Source organism: Gopherus evgoodei, chromosome 4 (genome assembly GCF_007399415.2).
Source record: "Gopherus evgoodei ecotype Sinaloan lineage chromosome 4, rGopEvg1_v1.p, whole genome shotgun sequence".
Classification (NCBI taxonomy): domain Eukaryota; kingdom Metazoa; phylum Chordata; order Testudines; family Testudinidae; genus Gopherus; species Gopherus evgoodei.
Genome location: NC_044325.1, coordinates 64,832,125 through 64,856,091, shown reverse-complemented (window position 1 = coordinate 64,856,091; position 23,967 = coordinate 64,832,125). Strand labels below are relative to the sequence as shown.

Here is a 23,967-nt window from a genome sequence, read left to right as displayed (position 1 = left end):
ATTTGCGTAGCTGAAGTTGAAGTTTCCTAGTTTGACCTACCTGGCCATCCTCACAATGGCGAGTCGACTGCCAAGGATCCCCCGTTGACTCCGCTTACTCCTCCTGTCGAGGTGGAATACGGGTGTTGATTAGCAGATTGATTTATCGTGCCTAGACGAGACTCAATAAATCGATCTGTGATACAGCAAACACAGCCCGCCGATCCGGCGGGTAGTATAGACGTACCCTTAGATTATTAAAAAGAGAACAATTCAAATTTAGTTTGTTTTTCACCATGTATGCTCCTTTTTACTTCATATGGTTCATTCAGCTTGGCAATGAAACGAGCGTGGGCAGTTTCATCTTGTTAAAGGCCCTGATCCTACTAAGTGCTACATGCAGACAGACCCCTGAACCTGTGCAATGCCTCACTGACTTCAGTGATGCTCCCTACAGGTGCAGGGGTCCATTTGCTCAAAGCAGCATGCAGGATCAGGGCCTTATTCAGCTTCATTTTATGGTTCTCATGCACTAGCATAATGCTGTTGATTCTGGATTGCAAACTGCAGAAAAAGCTTTAAATTTACAAATATCCAACAAAATACTGTTTTCACTGACTTTTTAAAATGTTCTGATCCTATTAGTTTTTTCTATTGTATTTACTTTAGGTTTTTTAAACAAAACCTAAATTTTGAATATAATCTTCTTGTCTGTTGGAGCATTTATGGGTTTTATGTGTGTGAAGTGTTGCGTGCAAAAAATAAAACCCCACTGTGGCAGGGAACTTGAGTGATTTAAACCAGAGAGGATAATTTATAGACATGGCTGTGGTTTTGAATATCATGCAAGAACAAAGAAGTATGGAGAGATGGTGGGAGGGAATTGGGAAAAAACACGATAAATCAGGTCAATTTGATAACCCGAGTGCCCTAAGGGAATCTTATGAAACCAGTGCTAAATCTACTAGCCATAAAGATTATCTATTATCCACGGAATGCATTTCAAGGTCTCACATTTATTGAAAGCCTTAAATGATATAGAGTCTATTAGGGGGACTATCTTTAGCAACATCTGGGAACAGCTTCACTGGAACTGCTGACAGTTCCATGACACAGTCTTGAGAGAACAGGGAGCAGGGCCTTCTCAGTGCAGGGTCTGTGCCTTTCAGTTGCTGCCCCCTTTGCCTGTAGATTAATTTTTTGTTTAGGGTGGGCTGTAAGATGTTTATTTACTATTACGAAGGTGGTGCCAGTTTGGTTCATTTGCAAGCTAGTTCTACTGATTGTTCATTGGGCCATATTGCTTTTTCATTAATTTCTTTTTTGGAGACATTTTGTTACAGGCTCAGAGACTTTCTGGCACAAACATTGAAATTAAATGAGTATTTATGATTATTATTAATAATTATTATTTTATGAACTGATTGTCTTTATAATGTAGCAAGGGGAAGGCACGTGTGAGTGTGACTGAGGAACCATCCAAACCAAAACCCTGCTCTAGTCCACCTGCTTACTCCTCTCTCTGGGCTTCTTTCTTTGTACCCTTTAGAAAAAGAAAGAAAGGATCTTTCCACATACGACAAGGGCTCCACTTTCCCCTGCCCACACAGCGGCTGTGTCAGCCACTTGAAGGTCTGTGATTTTCACAGTGATTGCCCTGCCAAAGAGGATGAAGAAGCCATATGTGGTGAGTAAGAAACCCGCTCCCTTAATCGGTTCCTTCAGTCGTTCCTCATTTTAGTCCTGCTGAAATTCTGTGCCATGCCGCAATGCAGAAGTTCGTTGGAATTTATCTTCGCCACAGAATTTTATATTTTCACAGAGAATTTGTGATTTTCCCCCAGCACTCCTGCCCACACCTGTTACATTCAACTGGGGCTCCTACTGTCAGACCTGAGCGGCTGAGGCTCGGAGCTGAGAGCAGGAGTGTGATTATCTTGTGTTATTTTGACAAATAAAATAGGCAGAATTTTAAATTATTGTGCACAGAATTTTTAATTTTGGGAGGCAGAATTCCCGTAGAGGTATCATTTGTCATCCCAATTGCATCAGTCAAACCACCCCACCACAAAAGCCAACCGACCAAGATGGCTCATTTAGACTGGTCATGTGAGCACTTAAAAAAGGGTGTTCCACCAAATCTATAGTCAGAATTAGGATGTATTTCACCAGGAATTTCTGTGGGTCACTGTACCATCTACCAACTACTAGTATTATATAACTTGTCAAGAAATATATCCTTTGAGATACTACTAGAAGTAGACACCTCGGATTAACCTAACCACTCACTGTATGTATATATTGCTTTATATAATAAAATATACCTATCCCACACACCAGGTGCATATAGAAACAATTTTAATAAAAAATGCATACCAAAAGCTACAAACCAGACTGATATTGTTAAAAAACCTGCTTTCTACCTATTCAGCCCATCAGGAAGAATAATAATTTAGAAAGTGAAATAGATTAATTAAATTGATTACACATAGAGATTACTTATATATTTTGTCTACCTAGTTTAACTGGGTACCTGGACCTGGGATACGGAATGCACTCCTGGGGTGAGGAATATAGGACTTTCTATACAGGATGAAACCATTAGCTTACTAAGTCTGGTATCTTTCCGGGCGCAGTTCCTGCTACTTCAAAGGAAGGCAAAAGCTCTTCTTTTTACACCTGTCTCGCTGGGGGGAGAAATCCCTTCCAGACCTTATCCCGATCGACTGGAAGCACTGACCATCCTTAGAATCACCACAAATGTTACTGGTCAGAAAACTATCCTTTCAAAAATGCAGATAAGTGTTTTACTCATGCAGTATGGTCGAGAATTCCATAGGCTGACTATACGCCATCTGAGGAAGTGTCATTTTTTTGTTCTAAATTTACTCACAGTTACTATAGTCAGCCATTGTACCATCTTTACATAGGACATGGGGACCCCTGGAATATCTGTTGGTATCCCATAAAGCAGTCACCAAACAGTTATCACATGATGGGTTCTCGAGAACCACTGTTTTCCACTGCACTTAGAATAAAAAATATCTCTCATCCTACTAAGTGATGAGTATTAAGTTTTTGATAGTGACTACTATACATGAAAATAAACTAATAAGCCATTTTACTGTTTCTTGGTAGAAGACTAATATGCAGTGTTGACCTGAGGAAGAGCTCTGTGTAATCTCAAAAGCTTGTCTCTTTCACCAGCAGCAGTTGGTCCAATAAAAGATATTACCTCACCCACCTTCTCTCTTGGTAGAAGACAATAGGGTATTACCTTTGTTGCTCCCTAGGGAAACATAGTGAAAGTGACCATAGCTGACTTTACAGTTTTCTTGCTCTTTTGTTCCCTAATCAGCTCTGTGTGAAATACCCCCATTTTTTCTAATCCTTTCCAGCAGACAGTCTCCCAGAAGGAGCACACTGTTCTTTTGAGCAGGGTTCCTGTGGCTGGATATTGAATGACACTGTGTCTCCCTGCTGGTCCATCAGGGGCTTTGAAGAAATGACACAAGAAGCTCCATTCATGGGATCTGCCTTGCTAGCCACCAAAGGTATGTTCCTCATGGCGTACAATCTCTCTCTCTAGTCTCAAACATGTTTTTTGGGAGATGGTTTTAAAATTCTTTGACCCACCTCCCCAAATCACCTTTGTGTTCATCAGCGTTAGCTGGGACTGTGTTTAAACTGAGACCATTGTGGTTTCAGTCCTGGTTCATAGACCTATATAAAAAAGGTCCAGAAGAACATCCGTCAGCTTGGAAAGTAACACACAGGGAGGCTAGAGCCCTCTATGAACTAAGGCTAAAAACCCATCCTGGTTCAAGGTTGTCTGCCAAGATTAGGGGCATTCGTGATATAGCATGTTTTTTCTCTTGCTTGCATGAATAGAAAGCGCTTGTGATAACACTGCCCTAGCTGTGGCTTAGAACCATGAGTTAGCACAATTCTTTTTGTAACATAGGCCCTAGGATTGCACTTTCATTGCTCCTCTCTCTTAGTCCTTTTCTTTCTCCTGAGAACCTAGCTAGACCTTCCTTTCTGGGTACAAAGGACCAGAAACTGGTAGTTCAGTCCAAGTCACTCCCAGCAAGAATCACTGGAGAGAATGTGGTAGGAGTACTGGCTGTGGAGGAGCTCACTGTAAATTCCAGTTTTTGTGCCCACAAGCCAATGTTTGGAAAGGTGTAGAAGTGCTGTCTGAGGTGCACTCACTGGTGGGCCAATGAACGTCTTGCGATTTCAGCTCCCATGCTGCTAAAATTCATTTTTCCATAGGTTTTCAGGGCACCAATGTATCTGAGTTTACCACCTCAATGAGAGATCCACACTGAAGCCCTAATGTAGCCTCTATCATGCCCTTCTGTCACAGAGGTTTCAGCACAAAGTCTTGAAATTATTTTATAAATGCATGAAAAAGAAAATGCCAGTTTTTTTTTAAACAAGATTCCTCTCTAATCAGCAGGCAGTGGGTATCCAGTAAGCGAACATCTGTCAACAAAGATTTTTTGTTGACTGGATGAATGTATGCCATTTTGTTCTAATTAATTTTTCTGCTCACAGGGCACTTCCTGTACCTGCGAGCAGACAGCAATCAGACAGGTGATGTTGCGAGGGCTTACAGTGTCAGCCTGCCAGCCAGTCTTGCCAGTGGAGACTACCAGGTATATTGCTCAGTTTTAGCATCCTTGTGGGGCTAATCCTCAGTTTACAGGTCCCTTTGCCTGTATGATGGCTACCTTCCCTATCTCTCTGTATGCCAAACAACCTGGGAACATTGGAAATTAGAGTGGCTGACCACACAGCCCACCTAACCAAGCATCAGACACCGAAGTGTGGGCATGCAGGTGCATCCCACCATGGGCAAGTGGCATCCCCAACCCAACCTCCAAAGAGAGACCTCAGAGATCTGAAGTGTTTTGATGGTCAGGGAACAAGGCACAAGTGGGCAAACTGCCCATTGCTCAGATGCCAGGGGCCTGGCAATGCACCATGGCTAGCTAACATACAGATTGCCCAGCCCGGGGAGGGGAGGTGGGATCTGCTACTTGGCCACTGGAGGGAGTGAGTAACACAGCTGGCTCATTTGGGGCATATAGTGTACATGTGGCTGAGCTCACATCTCAGGCATTAGTACATTTGTCTCGCTGTACCCTCATGGGAACAGAAACACCAGATTCCCAATGAGGGGTGAAGGCAGAAGTTAATACAGTGACATTCTGTGGTAGGGGGATACCAGCATGGCCCACACTTCTGTGAAGCCCCATCTGCTGAAATCTCATCAGGTGTTGGAAGGCAGTCAGAGTTGGCTACAAGTTTCAAGAGTAAGCCCCCCATTTGTCCGCCTGTATAGATCCTTGTAAATACTCAGGAACGCTAAGGGTTGCTGGTGGTGGGAGTATTAGAAGATATTCCATCTGATATTTTAGGGAAAATTACATTGTAAGTTTGAGGCAGAGTCCACTTGTACTACATTGTGAACAGGCGACTTTGATCACTTATGGAACAGGTGAGTGTCTGTGAGAACACAAATGAGCCTGTGTTGGGAGGAGGGAGGAATGCTGCTCATTTCCCTACAGGTGGAGTGAGCCAGGTGTGCTCAAGTGCAGACACAAAGAGGTCAGATTCAGTTCCCTGCCTCCCCTTACCTTAGAAAGAGAGGTGTTACCACAGGGAACCCTAGCTCTTGACCCTCATGGAGATGGGGCAGAGAAAGGAAACAGTCCCCAGGAAGGGAAGTGGTTTCCTCATATACACACAGCCAACAGGTGAAAATCAAGACCCTGAGAAGGAATGCCAGAGCTGGGGAGCCCTGAATCCCTTCCCTACTTGAGATAGGGTAACCAGAGCTCAGGAGTTACTGCTTGCTTAAGACCAGCTTCATAGGGGGCTAGGTCTGTCTTGACCACCCAGCCTTTCAAGGGGGTGCTTCGTACACCACTCCAGTGGGAGAGAAACCCCAGCATATATTTTTGGTGGGTGGCACATTAAGGAAGGAAGGAGCACCCACTCTCTAGCAAATGAGAGGGAGAAGGAAGTGGCAGGTTAAGTCTCAGCTTCAAACCCAGAAGTTCTAGGGCAATGGGTGTGTGTGTGAACTCCATATATATATCTGTCCAGTGTGCTCTGAAAGGGGAAGATATATGTGACAGATTTGGAACTGCTCTGTGACGTTTGATGAATACTATATGTTGGTTTAGTTATTGAGATATTTACTGTATGACATATGGGATGGAGGAATTTGCCTTGACGTATATAGTATTTTTAATGAGACTTGGAAGGACCATGTTTCCCAAGGGAAGGGCTTTAATGCCAAATTTCTAAAATGGAGTCTGGCACTCATGTTATGATATGGAGGTGATTCATGTCAAAGGGGATGCAAACATTATAGCAGATCCTCTTATCTCGTGAGGAGATGTGAGAAAGTTCCTCAAGTATGCCTTCTCCATTCCCCTTCAATGATGGGGGAGAGACCGGGAGTATGTCTTTGTCAAACTGTAAACTCCATATTGTTTTGGAAGCACCATTTTTTATTGAAATCTTCCTTGTAACCTTCACTTTGCATTGTAATCTCCATCTTGGGTTAACACATCGAGATGGTGTTGAAAACCAGTCAAATCCTGACAATCATTTGATAATTACCTGTTCTGTTCATTCTGAAGCACCTGACATTGGCCACTGTCACAAGACAGGATACTGAGCTAGATGGACCTTTGGTCTGACCCAGTATGGCCATTCTTATGTTCTTAAGAGCAGTGTATTCTGGATAATGGGTGCTTATGCCAGGGAGTTGGGACACCTCAAGAGACTCGCAAGGAGAGAGCCGTCAAGGGCTATCAATTCTGAATGAGTCTGAGAAGGGGGTTGGAATCCCCCGGTCTAAGCACATGACTGGAAGAGCTGCAGTTGTCCGGCCTAACCACATAAACTAAAGAGGAGAGCATTTATTTAAGGGAGCTGCTTCTCGGAGGGGGGTGGGGGGGGGCGCATTTTATCCCTGCAGGCCTGGGGAGCTATCTGGCCTAAGGACTCAGACCCAACCTAGCACTCACTGTTGTGGTCAGCACATTGAGGGAGAATGCATTCGGGAGTTTGTTTTCCTAAGATCTATTGTCCTAATGCTATTTAAGAATAAAAGTGTCTGTGGTTAAGAAATTCCTTTGTTAAGCCTGTTTCCTTATCTTACTGCCATGTTGTCCCTGAGGGGTATAATTGGGAAACCAGAGCTCCCATAGTGAGGTAGAGTCTGAGAGAACATCTCTATGCAACTGGGGTCTTGGGAAGGCTAGGGCACTAGTTCTGAGCTCCAGACATCCAGACTGCGGGGTCCCATTGCCCTGGGAGGGTGTCAGACATGGGGACTGCACCTGGGAGTGTGCTTGAGAGACTCAGAGCTAGAAACAGTGATCAGTTACTGCCCAGACACAGCAGAGCTTAGAAGCACATGGGATTCAGCAGCTGGATCCAAATACAACCATTGGGTGCCCATCCAGGACATGGGCCAAGGCCAGGAGGTGACATGAACCACAAAGATTCCCACTTTAAAAGCTGGTTTGCATGGTTATTAAAGACAATCCGTCCTTTCAATTGCCACCCTCCTTTCACCACAGGATGCCATTATTTTCCTCTTATTTTATTACAGATCCAATTCTCAGTTCATATTTTTGGCAGTTACAATGGCACCATCTCATTCTCTGTCCAGGAAGAGACAGGTGGAGTCAGTATCTCCCCTCTGATGTGGGAAAGAACAGGGAGCTGGAGCGACCGCTGGTTTCTCATCACCCTGCAAATGCCAGTGCTCCAGAACAGGTAAGAATGCCATTGGTTAACTAATTTGTTTGCTGGACTGTTGTGGAGCATGATTTGCATTCTTGACTTCTTCCAGTGCCTCTCTTACAGTCACATATACTGGGGTTTTGTAGGTATGGCTGTAGGAATACATCCTCTTAAATCATTGCTCTCATGGATACAGACATTGTTATCACCACCTGATGGTGACATATAGAACTGCCCCTGGTCCTTTTATAATACCAAAGAGGGGCAATGGATAAAATAACGAGGGGCCTGATCAAATGCCTGTTCTGAGATTCTTCCTGTTGATTTCAGAGAGCTTTGGATCAGGGCCTAGATTTACTGTTTGTTCAAGCTGAATTGTTGTTTTGCATTGGCTGCATTAACAGGGCTACATTATGGAACACTGTGTTAACTTTACAATTTGTTCTTATGACATGCAAAGTGTTTGGAAAAGGTAGGATGTTGACTGAGGGTGTGGTAAACAAAGTGATCCATAAAATGCTATTAATAAATTCTGCATTGTGAATAGGTGAATCAGTCACATAAGTGTAAGAATAAATCTCATTAGATCATTAGGACATAATTCACCCCTATCTGTTCTGTGGATTCAGCACATCATCCAAATTACCCCATCTTTCTAACTGCTTGAAGGACTTTTATGTATCCATTGCTGTTTGAGATTAACTGATATTGGATACAAAATGAATATGTTAAGGAAAAGTCTGTTTCCAAAATGAAAAATACCCAGATTTTCAAAAGGCCACACACATGCACATTTACTAATGCACACCCCTCAAATTAGCTCAGCACAACACCCAATGAGCAGCATGCACATGTCAGTGATTTGCATGCATATAGATGCTTGTGTGCAGCAGCACTGTGTGCACGTGGATTGGAAACTTCAAGTATCTAAGACAGGCATGCACAATAGTGCTTGTGTACATTTGTGTTCACCCTTTGTACAGATGGGGCTAATGTTTATTTGTTTTTCTGAATGGACTCAAGTTTTAAAGTCTATAGAAACTCAAACCAAGTATTTTTTAATCAGACTTTTCTCATCCCCTCTCCCAGCCTCAATCAGTTTCAAACCAGGAGGAGTATATTGGCAGCTTATAGTTTTGCACAGAGAGAGTGGTTTTAAATTGCACTCTTCTGTTTTTGATTCTTCCTCAGCAGAGCCTCACCCAAATCACATTTCTGACCAAAAAAATTAGAGTCCATTTTAATTATTAAATGTTACAATGAAAGGAAATATCCTATTTAATATTTACAACAACTAACGACTTTGAAACGTTATTGTCAAGAAAAAAGGGGACTCCATTTAACACAGAGATGGGCGCATGGATCCAGATCCAAACCTCCCCAGAGTTTAAGCGTGTTGGTATCTAGGGATTTGGCTCAGCTTGAAATACAGACCAATTACAAAGTTTGGAACAAGATCCAAACTCCAGTAAAATTCAGATCCAGGATTTTTGTTCAACTCCATCTCTAGTTTAATATAGGAGCCTCAGGTTTTCCAACCCTTAGACCATAGTACAGATCTTTGTCCCAACCTATACTTAAATATAGGGTGGATCCTCATGCTGGCAATATGCCTAATGCTCGGGCATGTTTTTAAACTCCCCCCCTTTTCTTGGTTGTCAGCCAAGTTTTAGCTGTGAGCAGTGTTTTTGAATGGGGCCAGTGTTTTATTTTTAGCCTGAGCTTGCTAGCTATTTTTTTAGTTAATTTATTTTGGGTTTTTTTTGTTTTTGGCTTTTTTTAACCTACAAAGGAAACTTTTACTTTTTATTTATATTTTTATTTTTTTAACAATGAATACATAAACATTGCCATTATACAGTATATTAGTTTTATTATTTAGTGTATGCTACATATACCCTTTTAGTAAAATAACTTTATTACAGATCTTTGGAGCAACAAGCCAGGACAAGCACACCCACTTTGAGGAGTTTACTTAATACAACCTCTGGTGTTCCATAGCTTCCCACCATTCCCAGCCCTTTGGCTAGAAATTTGAGGTAGCCAGAAGAATCCCATGTACAATATGGGGAGTGGGTTAACTTTTCATGTCCTTGCTTCCAAAGACTGTTGGTATGCAAATTTTAATAACAATTTTTAATTAAAAGATTTGGCCAATGAAGTTTTTTTTTTATTTAAGGAAATGTATTAGACTTAGTATATTACCTTTTCCTGATTTATTTAAATATTTTGTATTTTAAGTTGAATAAAATATGTATTTGCATTTTAATGTAATTTTTTTGTTTGATTTTAAACTAGACTATTTTATAAAAATATTAAACACAACAATTTTGGCCACGAGACAAACACCATAAGACAGAATATAGAACACAAAACATCATTTTTATTGTGCCAGTCAGTGCATGGTATGTTGAATGCTGTTTAGCTGGCATTAGTTTTTTTTTATTATTTGAAAAACAAAAAACAGAGGTCTACCTTTCTTCGGCTTGACAGTAACAGTGGAGAGGGCAGCTTCAGAGTCTAGAAGACAAGAATAAACGGTTTCTTTTTGACATTTTCTTTTCAACACCGGGTAAAGGCCATTTATTTAGCATATAATTTAAAGGGCTATTTTTAGAGGTTTTTTTTTTGAGATTTACCCATTTGTTTTTTGACACTTAAACAGAGAATTAAACAGAGAGCAGAGGGAATTATGGTTTAATTCAGGATTTTTTACTTTTATTACATTGATCGCTACAGGGGACGGGACAGAGGGATCTCAATTTGACCTTAGAGCTTCATTGCACGCTATGGCTTCCACCCTGAGGAATTACGAACGAGAGGCTCAGTTCCGCCCACACCCTAACGCCCAAATGTATAAAGCAAAAAAACATTAACCGGTTAACCAAAACAGAACAGAGCCAGAACCAGATAGCATTTCCTTATTTTATTAGGGCTTACCTTATCAGAGCACAAACCCCAGGGGCCACGGTGAAGTGAGGAAGAGGGGCTAAACACCACGGTGGCACCGCTCCTAGTTCACCGCAGCCATCCGAAGTCCTATGTCCGAGATAGGAGAGTCCCATCTGGGGTTGCCAGAAACTGTTACCGAAATGTCGGGGTCTGCCTAGCTGAGAGCCAATAACAGCCTGACAGGGATAAGGAAAAGATGCTTTATTTTGCAGAAAAAAGGAGAGCCTTGCACCTTGGTATAAAGACTTTGTTTTATACAAGTTTTACAAATTTTTAATACACATTTAGACAAAGACTTTTGCCATGTTAACACTTGATTGGTGGTTGCCAGACCCCGTACTTCTGTTATCTGGTCAGTGAAAACCGGTTTAGAGCCAGATTCCTCTGCCTCAAGGCAGAGCAGAGAAGATAGTTTAAAAGTTCAGGTTACTGTGTACGTTAAGGCTTTTGCTTCCCCCTAATGGCTGCCTGCTAGCTGTTAAAGGGGGTTGCCAGTAACTTTCACAATATTGAGGAGCAGTATGGAACCTTGTCAATTTTTAGCTCTTTAGTTCTGATCATGTAAAAGATGGTTAATGTAACCAATGAATTGGTTTAGAATTAAACATCTTGCTACTTGGCACTAATTGTTTGTTATCCTGGAAAGGAATTCCAAGGGCTGTCGAGATATAGTTAAGACTTTGTGTATTGTGCAACAAGCAGATCCTAACTTCTCTGCCTAGGGTCCTTGGTTTCTGCATCATGGCAGTGCTGAATTTTGAAGCCAAATGGACATTCTGGGGCAGCATAAGATATATGGGAAAATGCTCAGAAAATGAGGGAAATGTGGAATGATACATAATATTACACACAAAAAAACCTCCTTAAATGAACATTATCAAGATTGCAAAGTCAAGAACTCAAAAGTTAAGAAATGCCACAATTAAGGTTGCCTGTGCAAACCTAATTTGCTCCCCTTGTGAGTATGCATTATGATATAGTCTTTGATAACATGATTACATGCTATTTTTTCCACAGTACCCTGCCTCATTTAGAGCACAGGATGGATGGTGCTCACTTAATGAGCAGCTGTCATAACCTTAGTCTCATATTTGGACCTTAGCGTCCAAAATATGGGGGTTAGCATGAAAACCTCCAAGCTTAGTTACCAGCTTGGACCTGGTACTTGCTGCCACCACCCAAAAAATTAGAGTGTTTTGGGGCACTCTGGTCCCCCTGAAAAACCTTCCCTGGGGACCCCAAGACCCAAATCCCTTGAGTCTCACAACAAAGGGAAATAATCCTTTTTCCCTTCCTCCCTCCAGGTGCTCCTGGAGAGATACACAGACACAAGCTCTGTGAATCCAAACAGAGTGACTCCCCCTCTCCATTCCCAGTCCTGGAAACAAAAAGCACTTTCCTCTTCACCCAGAGGAAATGCAAAATCAGGCTAGCAAATTCAACACACACACAGATCTCCCCCTGATTTCTTCCTCTCACCAATTCCCTGGTGAGTATAGACTCAATTTCCCTGAAGTAAAGAAAACTCCAACAGGTCTTAAAAGAAAGCTTTATATAAAAAAAAGAAAGAAAAATACATACAAATGGTCTCTCTGTATTAAGGTGACGAAATACAGGGTCAATTGCTTAAAAGAATATTGAATAAACAGCCTTATTCAAAAAGAATACAAATCAAAGCACTCCAGCACTTATATTCATGCAACTACCAAAGAAAAGAAACCATATAACTTACTATCTGATCTCTTTGTCCATACACTTAGAAACAGAAGATTAGAAAACAGAAACTACTTCTCCAAAGCTCAGAGAAAGCAGGCAGACAGAAAACAAGGACTCAGACACAAACTTCCCTCCACCCAAAGTTGAAAAAATCCGGTTTCCTGATTGGTCCTCTGGTCAGGTGCTTCAGGTGAAAGAGACATTAACCCTTAGCTATCTGTTTATGACAGCAGCTATTCAGTATTTTGTTTTATCCTCATTGTTCAATTTGTGGTGCCAAACTTTATTTACTGCACGCCAGTCCAGCCCTGCTCTGAAGACAGAATTATTAACTAACGTATGCATTTCTGTGGCACTCATCACTGTAGTATCTAAGGGTTTCACAAACATTAATTTATCTTCGCAATGCCCTGTAAGGTGAGGGGGTGGTATGATCCCCATTTCACAGATGAGGCACAGGCCTAGTCTACACTACGCTGTTAAACCGATTTTAACAGCATTAAATCAATTTAACGCTGCACCCGTCCACACTACACTGCTCTTTATATCTATTTAAAGGGCTCTTTAAATCAATTTCTGTACTCCTACAAAACGAGAGGAGTAATGCTAAAATCGATATTACTATATCGGATTAGGGTTAGTGTGGACGCAAATTGACGTTATTGGCCTCATTATTTTACAGTAGCTACCCACAGTGCACCGCTCCAGAAATCGATGCTAGCCTCAGACCATGGACGCACACCACCGAATTAATGTGCCTAGTGTGGACGCGCACAATCGACTTTATAATATCTGTTTTATAAAATCGGTTTAAGCTAATTTGAATTTATCCTGTAGTGTAGACGTAGCCACAGAGAGATTAAGGTCAAAATTATCCACTAATTTTTGGTGCCAAATCTGAGATGCCTATGGCCTGGTTTTTCAAGTACTTGGCATTATAAAGCACTTTAGATATTAAAAGCACAGCTCCCAATGATTTTATTTGCAATTGTTAGTGCTCAGCACGTCTGCAAATCAGACCATGGCTATATCAAGTCAGGAACCTAGATGAAGAACACAGAATTAGTCACCATATGTGAAAAGTTTGGTTCAAGTGACTTGCCCAGCATCACATAGGAAAGTCTGTGGCATAGGCAGGATAGAATCAGTTCTCCAGAGCAGCATTCAGCTGCCTTAACCATGAGATCATCCTTTCTCTTCCTGCAACAAAGACATCAGGCATCCTATGGACAATGGCCTCCTTTACTATACAACTCTGATTCATCCCCAGTGTACAGTCCATCCTGTGCACAGATAAGGCAGGGATCCTGTGAAAATTATAGTAGGTAAACATGTAATTAGAGTGTTTTGTAACACAAAAGGGGGCCAAATTAAGGGTGCACAGGCAATACCTTCATTCTGTCTTTTCCTAAATTTTGCATATTTGACTTTGCAACCTTGTTAACATTGTTTAAGGTAGTGTTTCATGTAATTACTAGGTTTTTTAAAAAGCAAACTGATTAAAACAAATATTCCATCATGTGGCATCATATTGACATCCACAGGGGTCATCAGCAAAGTTGGAACCTTTGTATCCACTGCACAGACCTCTGCTACTTTAAACTAAGGGAATAACTGATAACAGTAGCAGGTTGTCATCCTCTGTGTGGACCACACTAGTAGGGGATGGGACATGTTACTAGTGGGTTTCAAATATATTTGCTGACAACAGAGCTATGGTAAGACTCAGGAATCTTAGGTTCCATTCTAGACTCTGGAGGGGAATGTGCACTAGTGGATAATGACCTTTTTGCCTGTTCCCACCAAGCCTGACTCTTTCTGCTCATCTTCTACGATTTGTCCTTGTCCCATTCCTTTTCCCCCATACTCTTAGCTTCTTATCCCAGTTCCATTCTGTTCACTTCCACTCCCCAGGTTTCTAATCCTAATTTCATCCTCCAATATCAGTGTTCCCCTGGCTCCTTATCCCACTTTCTTTCCTCCGCCAGTCCCAGTTCTCTCCCAACATGCTAGGTTCTTAGAATCATAGGACTAGAATGGACCTGGAGAGATCATCTAGTCCAGTCTCCTGCACTCTTGGCAGGACTAAGTATTATCTAAACCATCCCTGACAGGTGTTTGTCTAACCTGCTATTAAAAATCTCCAATGATGGAGATTCCACAACCTCCCTAGGCAATTTATTCCAATGTTTAACCACCCTGACAGTTAGGAATCTTTTCCTAATGTCCAATCTAAGCCTCCCTTGCTGCAATTAAGACCATTGCTTCTTGTCCGATCTTCAGAGGTGAAGAAAACACAATTTTTCTCCCTCCTCCTTGTAACAACCTTTTAAGTACTTGAAAACTATTCAGAATTCCGCAGCAAGGACCCTTTGAGACACAACAATATTGGATCCTGCATTAAAGTGGAAAGATGGCAGCAGCCAGAAATTCATCAAAATGCAATTCACAGACCGCTCTGCTTCCCCTCCCCCACCTCCACTTCCCTGCCCCACTAGTTCTCAGTCTCCCTTTCACTGTCCAACCGGCCCCAGTCTCCCTCCCCTAGCTCCTTGGTTGATCTCAATCCTCTCTCGTTGGCTTCTAGTCCATTCCGAACCCCCAGTTTCCCTTCCTGGCTTCCTGTCCGAGTCTCCTTGCCAGGCCTGTCCCAGTTTCTTCCAACTCCCAGTCCCAATTTCCCCTCTCCCTCCATGTCAGCCTCCAGCCCCAGTCTTCCCCATCCCAAATTCCATGTCCCAATCTACTCCCTTCACCTCACAGATCTGTACCTTGTCCCCTCTGCGTTTGAATCAGGCCATTTTCTCTTCCATCCTCTTATTTGTGTGTATAGCACAGGAGAGACAGAATCCTTGCTGTCAGCTGAGATGCGTGGACTTGGCTCAACTCATAGTAGCTTATAGCAGCAATTACAGGGAAAAGCCTGCTCATCCCCAGGCTGGTGCATGCCAAATATAGTTGAAATCTTTGGAGATTTTAGCTGTTAAACTTTAAGAAGTCTCTACTGACCACATGCAAATTGCAGTTTTTGAAACTTTATAACTTGGCCAGATTTGAGCAGATGTTCACAAGGATGGCAAAAGGCACATCCTTGATACAAAGGACGCTTTCCTGCCAAATTTCAAGCCCTTTTTCCAAAGCATGGGGGTTCTAGATGGTGTCTTCAGAATTTTTTAACACAGGCAAGACAATGTATTTTTCCTCAGCCTCATTCTCAGAAATGACTCAGCCATTTTGGCTGAAGTTTAATAATAATGATATCAAAAATAATAATGATCAATGATCGGCCTGAGGTAGACACCCTGCCTGGAAAATTTCAGCCCAAATGGCTAAAATTTGGTAAAGTTATAAACAACTAAAAGCAGGAGCTTATAAAGGCAGCCTTAATAATAAGTGGTGCTACCAGCCCAATCTAGACCAACATAATAGGTAGTGTTGTTCATTGTAATTAAATGGAAATATCTGTCTGTAAATTGCTTTTTGATGCATTTGTGGCTGCTGCCATCTTTCCATTTTAATGCAGGATCCAGTATTGTTGTGTCTCAAAGGGTCCTTGCTGTGGAATTCTAGGCCAGTATGCCATGCTCCTTCAGTCTTCTACAGGGAGACCTCTAGCCTCCTCCCTCTGCTGTTGGGTAGAGTTCCTGGCCCCCGGGACGGGGAATAGCCATGGGTATGGGCAGAGTAGGAGAAGACAGGAAACAGGAAGGAACAGTGTGAATTGAGACCCATATAATCAAGCCTGTGAGGAGTGAAAGCAGGTAAAAAGGCAGGAGCTGGTGAAGGCCAGAAGAAAGGAGTACTAGGTAGTTGAGGGAAGGCTATGTGGAGCATGTAAGTAGTTTTTGGAAAGTTCAGCTTCCTGGTTGATCATTTCTTACCTTGAATGGGGAGAGGAGGATGACAGCCTAGAAGATTCAGTGCTCAATATCTTGATCAGAAGCTTCACCATCTATAAAGCTCCTTCTGGTTCTCATAACTATGCTGCACTCCCACTACAACCAGCTAGAAATCCTGCTTCTGTGGGGAGAGATGGGCAGACAGAAAACAAGAGATGAAGGCAAGGAGCACAAAAAGTCTTGGATTGCAGTAGAGTCAGCAAAACTGCCCTAATAAGCAGGATATTGTGTTTACGAGGAGGGTTTCTGCAGCAACTGGCTCAAATGGCAAATTCCTCTGCTGATTCTCTGGCTCCAGGGCTGTGAAATTTGACAGGGCCCTGAGTTTATAGTACACCGATGCTGCACCAGCATTGTTCTTCTTGTATAGGTCTAGCTGCTGTAGTTGTGAATTTTTTCACTTAAACATACCTCAACTAGTATAAAGCAGGGTAAATCTAAGGATGTCAGTGGAGCTACACCACATTACATCATCTGCGATCTGGGCCAATGTTTGGCAGGTATATCTATTTTAATTTCTTCTCATTTAGGACAAGACTGTTCCCAAACTGTACAGTTAATATATTTAAACAGCATGCTCTGCATGTCAGTGCTCCATCTCCCGTAAATCATGATGGAGTTTCATCAGTGGCAGTAGCTGAGGTTCTCCCCATGTGTTTTAAATGAGATCCAAATGTATTTAGATGTCAGACATCTATTTATTTATGATGGTAAATCAAAAACAGTTCAGTTTCATCCATTAGGAAGGGACCCTACAGCATATTTCCCCCCCTCCTGAATTCAGAGTGTGTGACGTGATGTCTTCATGCACAAATTGTCTTCCTGGCATCTGTCTAGCGAAGCTAGTTAACTTATGGCTCCTGCTGAGCAAGCCTAAGAAGGGCAAGACACCAGCAAAGTAAACATGCTGTGGAGCTACTGCTAAACTTCTCAAGGGCCAGTCCCTCATCTGGTGTAAATTGGTGTAGCTCTTTTGATTAACCTCATTTATGCCATCTGAGGCTCTGGCCCAAGGTGTGTCTCTTGTTTTGTAAGTACTGGGAAAATCCTTGGGGTTTTGTTTTTGGGTTTAGTTTTTGCCTTTTGTGCATGGATATTTTCCCTTCATCTTGTGATGACTGAAATGGGGCAGTTTACTGGTCCCCTTCTCCCCCCCACCCCCGCACTCTCGCTCTCGCTCTGTAGGTTGCATACTGCTTAGCATCCTATTAACTGTTGCACTGACGAAACTATGGTGAGTTCTTAACAACTTATGAAGTGTGGACAGGTGGTTTGTGGCAGCTCCTTGTGACTGCTTATCAGGGCTTCTCCTGAAGAAATACTCTGACTCAATGTTATCATTATGGGGTGGCTATTTTACGAGTTTGTTTCTCTCGCTCGCTCGCTCTCTGTCTCTGAAAGTTTTGTCTTGTTCCAAAGGTTTCACCTACAGCTTCTAGCAACCTGGGGTTGGAATTCCCAAGCTGACATTGCGATGGACAATATTACTTTTGGAGTGAGCTGCTTTCCTGATGGTGAGTCACAAAGCATTCTGAGCCTCTCGGAGAATTTATATAGGATAATCAGCATACCTCAGATCCAAGAGGTGCAAGTTATGGTTTCCCTACAGAAGGGACTCGGATTATCTGCGCTACATCTTATTGTGCTGTAGTATTTGGACATAGTGACTCAGCTCCTTCCCTGTGGAAGATTTCCTTCATTTACACAATTTTCCAGTGTATCTGTGCCTTCTTAATGCTCTTTTTTTCCCTAACCTGCAATTTCCCAGATCACATGTTTTGGGACCTTTGCCCATCTCAGCTGGAAGTACTGGCCTTGCAGTCATCTCACAGGTAGAAAGATCATATTGCACTGCTCTTTAGACCCCTTTTAACCTACTTGCTCTGGAAATTGATAGGCTTCAGAGTCACATCTACCCTGAATCAACTAGTGGAAAGGTCACCATATGTATCACCTTTGAGGGCGAGGGCAGGGAAAAAGGAAAATAACAGGACCTTGAGAAATCCTTTCCTTCCCCTAGTACAAATGCTTTCTCTCTTTGACAAAAAGGCTAAGATTATGACTACTGAAACAAGAAGTTTACTCCTCCCAGGTAGGAGAGGCTTCATATGTCACTGGTGGATGGGTAGTATGCAAGCAATCAAGCAAGGAAAACCACAAATACATGTAACTTATCACAATGTATTCTACCTAGAAATCCCACCAAATGCCTGGAAACACACGAAGCCACCCTCACTGGCCTCAGGAATGAAGTGGGCCTGAAGTGTCAGTGGACTGATGGGGCTCACACATTAGGATGTTGGGTAGAATGCGCAGAGGAGTTAATTTGCAATCTGCAGAGCTGGTATGTGGAAGGAGGGCAAGGATCACTAGCACTTGGAAACATCAGCAGCTGACTTTAGTTTTTAAATGCTGAAAAAACTAGCAGCTTTGTGAAAGAAACAGAAAATAAGGAAAATACACAGTTCCTTTTCTAAACCCTGGCTTGCATTATAAGCAAAACATGAAAGCTGTGTCTGAACCTGCTCCCCATTTGTGCACAGCACAAAATCACCAAGGAGTCTGTCATCATTCCACACAATTGACTGACTCTGCTCTTGAGGGCTTCAGGCCTCTGGTATCAAGGGTGGTTGAGTTTGTGACTGAGGTGTGTTAGCAGAACTATGCAAGGGAAGTATATGCAGCACCCTGCCCACAGTGTGCCTGGATCAAGTCAGTGCTATCAGTCCCCTTCTTTTTGCTCCATGGGGCCTGACTTTCTGAAGGGCTGAGCGCTTAGAACTCCAGTTTGAAAATCAACAGGACCTGCAGGTGCTTATCAGCTCCGCAAACGAGGCCATAAATCTACTCCAACATTTCTTCATTGCTAACTGCTGAAGGCACGTGGGTGTAAACTGGACTTTGGGTTTGGTCTGTAAACATTTCTCTGCAGTCTTTGGAACATAGAGATGAAGGTTTTCTAAAGGTGAGACAGGAAATGAGATGGCAATATGAGATGTGGAAGGGACACAGATCTAGCCTCTCCTCTCATTCTTCTGCAAAAAGACGATGTTGGGAGCTCAAAGCATGGGCATGTTAAATATGTAGTTCCAGGTGTTCAGCGGGCATAAATCAGTATTGATTTCAATGGAGATACAGCCATTTATACCTGCAGAGGATCTGGCCTGGAAGGCACGATTCATGCAGTGGAAGGACAGAATGAAGAAACTGTGTTTCTTGCAAGACTCAGGTTTACTACTGTTCTTTGAATCCTTGTTGTGAGTTGACTTTTTCTTGCCTTTGAGAATAGCCTTCTATTTATCTTCTCATCCCTTTAATTCAGTTAGGTCGCGGAGAAGCCCAGCAGCTCTGCTGTATTTTCAGTAATGAAATTACTTCTCCCTGGCCAAGAGAGGCTTCACATATCACAAATGAAGCCAATTAAGATCCAAGCAGAGAGAACTACATTCTTCACAGAGAGGTGCATGGCAGCCCGGAAGGCAGGATTTGCTTCTTGTTAGGATGTAAATATTAACACCCAAATCACAGAGATACTTAGGCATCTGAACACCATATTAGGCACCTAAATCTTGGGTGGTGCCTAAATCTCAGTTTTAGGCTCCACTGCAATCCACAAATCTCCCACCAAATCCTGTGGGCGCCCTAATATTCAGGATAAAAATTCCCTCAGCTTTTAAATTTCTGCCTCTGGCCATGCACACTGCTGCCTCACTCCAGGAATCTGGATACCTATCTCCCACCTAGACCCCAGAGCAATTAATGAACTGGGGGGAGGGAGATGTTTGCTTGCCTCTCTTTCATGTGGGGCCTGATCCAGTAGGTGGCCCCTGAGTATGCCTCCTTTGAATGGAGTCTCATTCAAAATCCGGCCAACTGCAGCAGCAGCACCTTTGCCCACTTTGTGACTTTTAGAGTACTCATGTGGGATGTGGGAGACCAAGGTTCAATCCCCCCATCTCTGCCTGAGGGGGAGAAAGGATTTGAACAGGGATCTCCCACCTCTGAGGAGAGTGCTCTAACCACTGGGCGATGCAGTATTCTGATGTGGGGCTCCTTCAGACTTTCTTCTTGCAGCTGTTCCACTGGGACTAAATAATAGAAGAGTGATTAGAGCAGGGGGGCTGGACTCAGGGTCTCCCAACTACACACACACACACACACACACACACACACACACACACACACACACACACACACACACACACACACACACACACACACACAAAATGAGAGATAGGCACCTAATTCAGACTTTGTGGACTCAAGTGGTGTTTCCATGAGTTTCTAGGTATCGAAAAGTTAGGTGTTGCGATGCCTAAATCCCTTTGTAGATCCAGGCCTAATTTCCTCATCAGTTCCAGTCCTCTCTCTTCTACAGAATGCAGCCCTGGCTTTAAAGGAATTGTCTCTGAGTGGAAGGGCTGGGAATGGCAGATGGGGCTTCAAAGCCCTCATCTCTGATCCAAGAGGTTAGTGGGATTTGAAAAATAGATGGTCTATTTCTGTGGATACTGAAAGCAGCTCAAGGGATACCAGTAAGGATTAGCAACAAACAGATAAGCGCAGAAATTTGGACATAAACCCTTCTGCTTCAGGGCATAAATCAGCCTCTGAAACATGTAGTTCTGGGCACTGGTGGAGCCAGGATATTAGATGAGTTGGACCTGGGGTCTGATTAAGTCTCCAAATTTTTATGAGAGAAGGAGAAGGTATCTTAAAGGGAAAGGGAACACTCTCCTGGCTAACTGGCTAGAGTTGTGGTTTTCAAACTTTTTTTCTGGCAACCTAGTTGAAGAAAATTGTTGATGCCCGTGACCCAGTGGAGCTGGGGATGAGGGGTTTGGGTGTGAGAGGGCCTCAGGGCTGGGGCAGAGGGTTGGGATGCGGGGGTGAAGGCAGCCAGGTGGGGCTGAGGGTGAAGGGTTTGCAGTGTAGGAGGAGGCTACAGGTTTCAGGGGGGGACTCAGGGCTGGGGCATGGGGTTGGGGTCAAGAAGGGGGTCAGAGCTCTAGGGTGGGGCTGGGGATGAGGTGTTTGTGGTGCAGAAAGAGGTTCTGGGTTGGGGGGGCTCAGGGCTGGGGCAGAGGATTGAGGCACGGGGTTGAGGTGCGGGCTTACCTCAGGCGGCTCTGTAATTGGCACAGTGGGGGTACTAAGGCAGTCTTTCTGCCTGTCCTGGCACTGCAGACCACACTGTGCCCCAGAAGTGGCCAACAGCAGGTCCGGCTCCTAGACAGAGGCGTGCAAGCTGCTCTGCGTGGCACTTACCTGCAGGCACTGCCGTCCCTCAGCTCCCATTGGCCGGGAGCCAGTGCTCAGGGTGGTGGCAGTGCACAGAGCCCCATGGCCCCTCCTGCCTAGGATCCAGACCTGCTGCTGGCTGCTTCTGGGGTGCAGCGTGATGTCAGAACAAAAAGGGACTAGCCTGCCTTAACTGGGAAGCACCACTGATGGAACTTTTAACGGCCCAGTTGGCAGTGTTGACCAGAGCTGCCATGACCCAGTGCCTTACATTCTGCGACCCAGTAGTGGGTCGCGACCCGCAGTTTGAAAACCACTGGGCTAGAGGGCCAGATGTTCAAAGGTGTTTAGGCACCTAATGGGATTACCAAAAGCACCGGGGCAGATTAGGCACCCAAATCCCATTGAAATCAATATCTGCATAGTTAGACGCCTGAATACCTTTGAAAATCTCATATTGCAACATACTTAATAGAATATATCTTGAGCAATCACTGCCTTCTTGAGCGCTTAGAGGCTCTCTGCTTTTCCTCTCTTACCGTGCATCGCTCTGAGCTTCACTGTATCTTGTTCTTATTAAGATTGCAGTCTCTGATGTGAAATTCTGAGTTGTCTTGCCCTGCAGGATTAGATTTAATGCTGGACCTTACTTGTGCTTTCATAAAAGATTTGTTTTTATAATGGCTGGTTTGTCCCAGGGGAGCTCTGTATGGCAGGTGTTCGGTTCCTGATTTCCAGCCTACCACTCACCATGCTGGCATGGGGGAGAGGAGAAACGCGACTGTGGAGGCACTATGCTTGGCTCTTGAGATGAACAGAAGGGAATGCAACAATTTGGCCGATTTAGTAGCAGCGTTCACTGGAAAATGAATGGACCAGCAAAGAGGCTGTTAGGGAGCTGGCTATACTTCCTGATTCTCTGCCCCTGCTGCCACACAGGTTAGAGAGGCTTGGAGCTTACTTCATTTTGCACTGGCTAGGATCCCCAAGGGACCATACACCATTTGAGCCACTACCTCTCCCTATTACCAACACAACCTTTGCAGCAGGGGCTGTGAGAAAAGAGGTGTAGGAGAAAGCAACTTCATCTCTGTGCCTCCAGAAGACTCCCTCGTGCTGCAAGGATTCCCCGCAGCTCAGGCAATGATAAGAAGGCAGAACACAGTGGAGAATCTGCTCCTAGGGCTGCAGTATGGGGTATGTAGGGGAGGGTGAAGTCAGATGAAATGAAAGATTTCTGAGTAAGCAGCCTCACCTGAACATGGAGCTGAGTGATGGAGCTCAAAGAGCCAATTGCTCTGCAGATCTCTCCAGCATACACATACCCCAAAGTATCATCTAGCAACTCATGTTCGCCTTCCATATGTTTATAACCTCCCTTCCCCCCTCATACACACACAGAGTAGGGGACCAGACAGAAGATGGAATAGACTGAAACACAGACCTTTGGAGCTTGCACCATCTTGTATATAGAACTTGCCCTCCTATGCATTCATTTCTCTGTAGTCTATAAAGTGCTGGAATTCTGAATGCTGGAATTCTAAGGGGTAGCAATTCTGAATGCTGGAATTCTAAGGGGTAGCAATAATTAATGGGAGCAGCCTGATGCTCAGTGAGGCTAATGGATGTGGTTCTTGGTCTGGTGAGCAAGAAGGAGACAGAGAGTTTGGAAAAGGAGGAAAGGGTGTTTGTTTGGAAATGAAGAATTGCCCGAGGACATGCTGTTAGGATGCTGCTTCACTAAAGAGACAGACTGAGGCTGTGTTATGGGGACTGATTTATATTCTTTCGCTCTGGCTAAAGTGATTGAGTTTATTGTACATCTCTGGAGGCCAGATGCTAAGCTGGAAAAATGATCTTGACCTTCTGGATTCATAATTAATTTAACTCAGGCCCTCAGAGACCAAGAGCCTCTTTCTGACGGACCTTACAGTATTGTTACTTGGGTTTCTTTTGGTCTTTAATCCCCATAGTTTGTTTTGGTTAATTTCAGTTTTTGTTACAGCTGTTAGTTTGACAGCTCTGTCAGGTGAAGTCCTCTGTCTATCCACAGAACAGATACATTATGGAAAGAGTCAATACAACACTCTCCTTCATTGTCACTTATTAGTGTGCTTCGAGTCAGACCTGCAGAGAATACCACTAAGGGAGAGGTCAGTTCAGCTTTCATGGCTCGGTTTGGTAATTGGCGTCTGCTGAGACTGCTAACGAGGGTGTTAATTAATGCTAAATGTAATGGTGGCTTTGTGAAGGGATAACTGTCCAGCTGGAACTGAATGAGCTCAGTTTATGTTGGCCACTGAACGGGTATTAGATGGTGTGATGGTGTGTACAAACCGCAGACTGGAGAGAAGGGGTTAAAGAGCTGCTGTGGGCCCAATTGGCTTCACCCTTCCACATTTGT

The 23,967-nt window shown here is 43.6% G+C and overlaps 1 protein-coding gene and 1 long non-coding RNA gene across 2 annotated transcripts in view; one reads left to right on the top strand and one right to left on the bottom strand.

Annotated features, from left to right (window-relative positions):
- Window positions 1-23,967, top strand: part of LTK (leukocyte receptor tyrosine kinase) — a 163,375-nt gene that overhangs the window by 84,674 nt on the left and 54,734 nt on the right. The window contains 5 exon segments of the mRNA XM_030559520.1: window positions 1,529-1,666; window positions 3,378-3,533; window positions 4,543-4,643; window positions 7,622-7,788; window positions 17,742-17,836. Coding sequence (XP_030415380.1) covers window positions 1,529-1,666; window positions 3,378-3,533; window positions 4,543-4,643; window positions 7,622-7,788; window positions 17,742-17,836 — 657 coding nt within the window.
- On the bottom strand, window positions 10,068-16,482 carry LOC115650109. Its single transcript, XR_004000008.1, has 3 exons — window positions 16,305-16,482; window positions 10,696-10,883; window positions 10,068-10,275 (listed from the first exon to the last, which is right to left on the bottom strand). It is a non-coding gene; the product is annotated as an uncharacterized LOC115650109 (long non-coding RNA).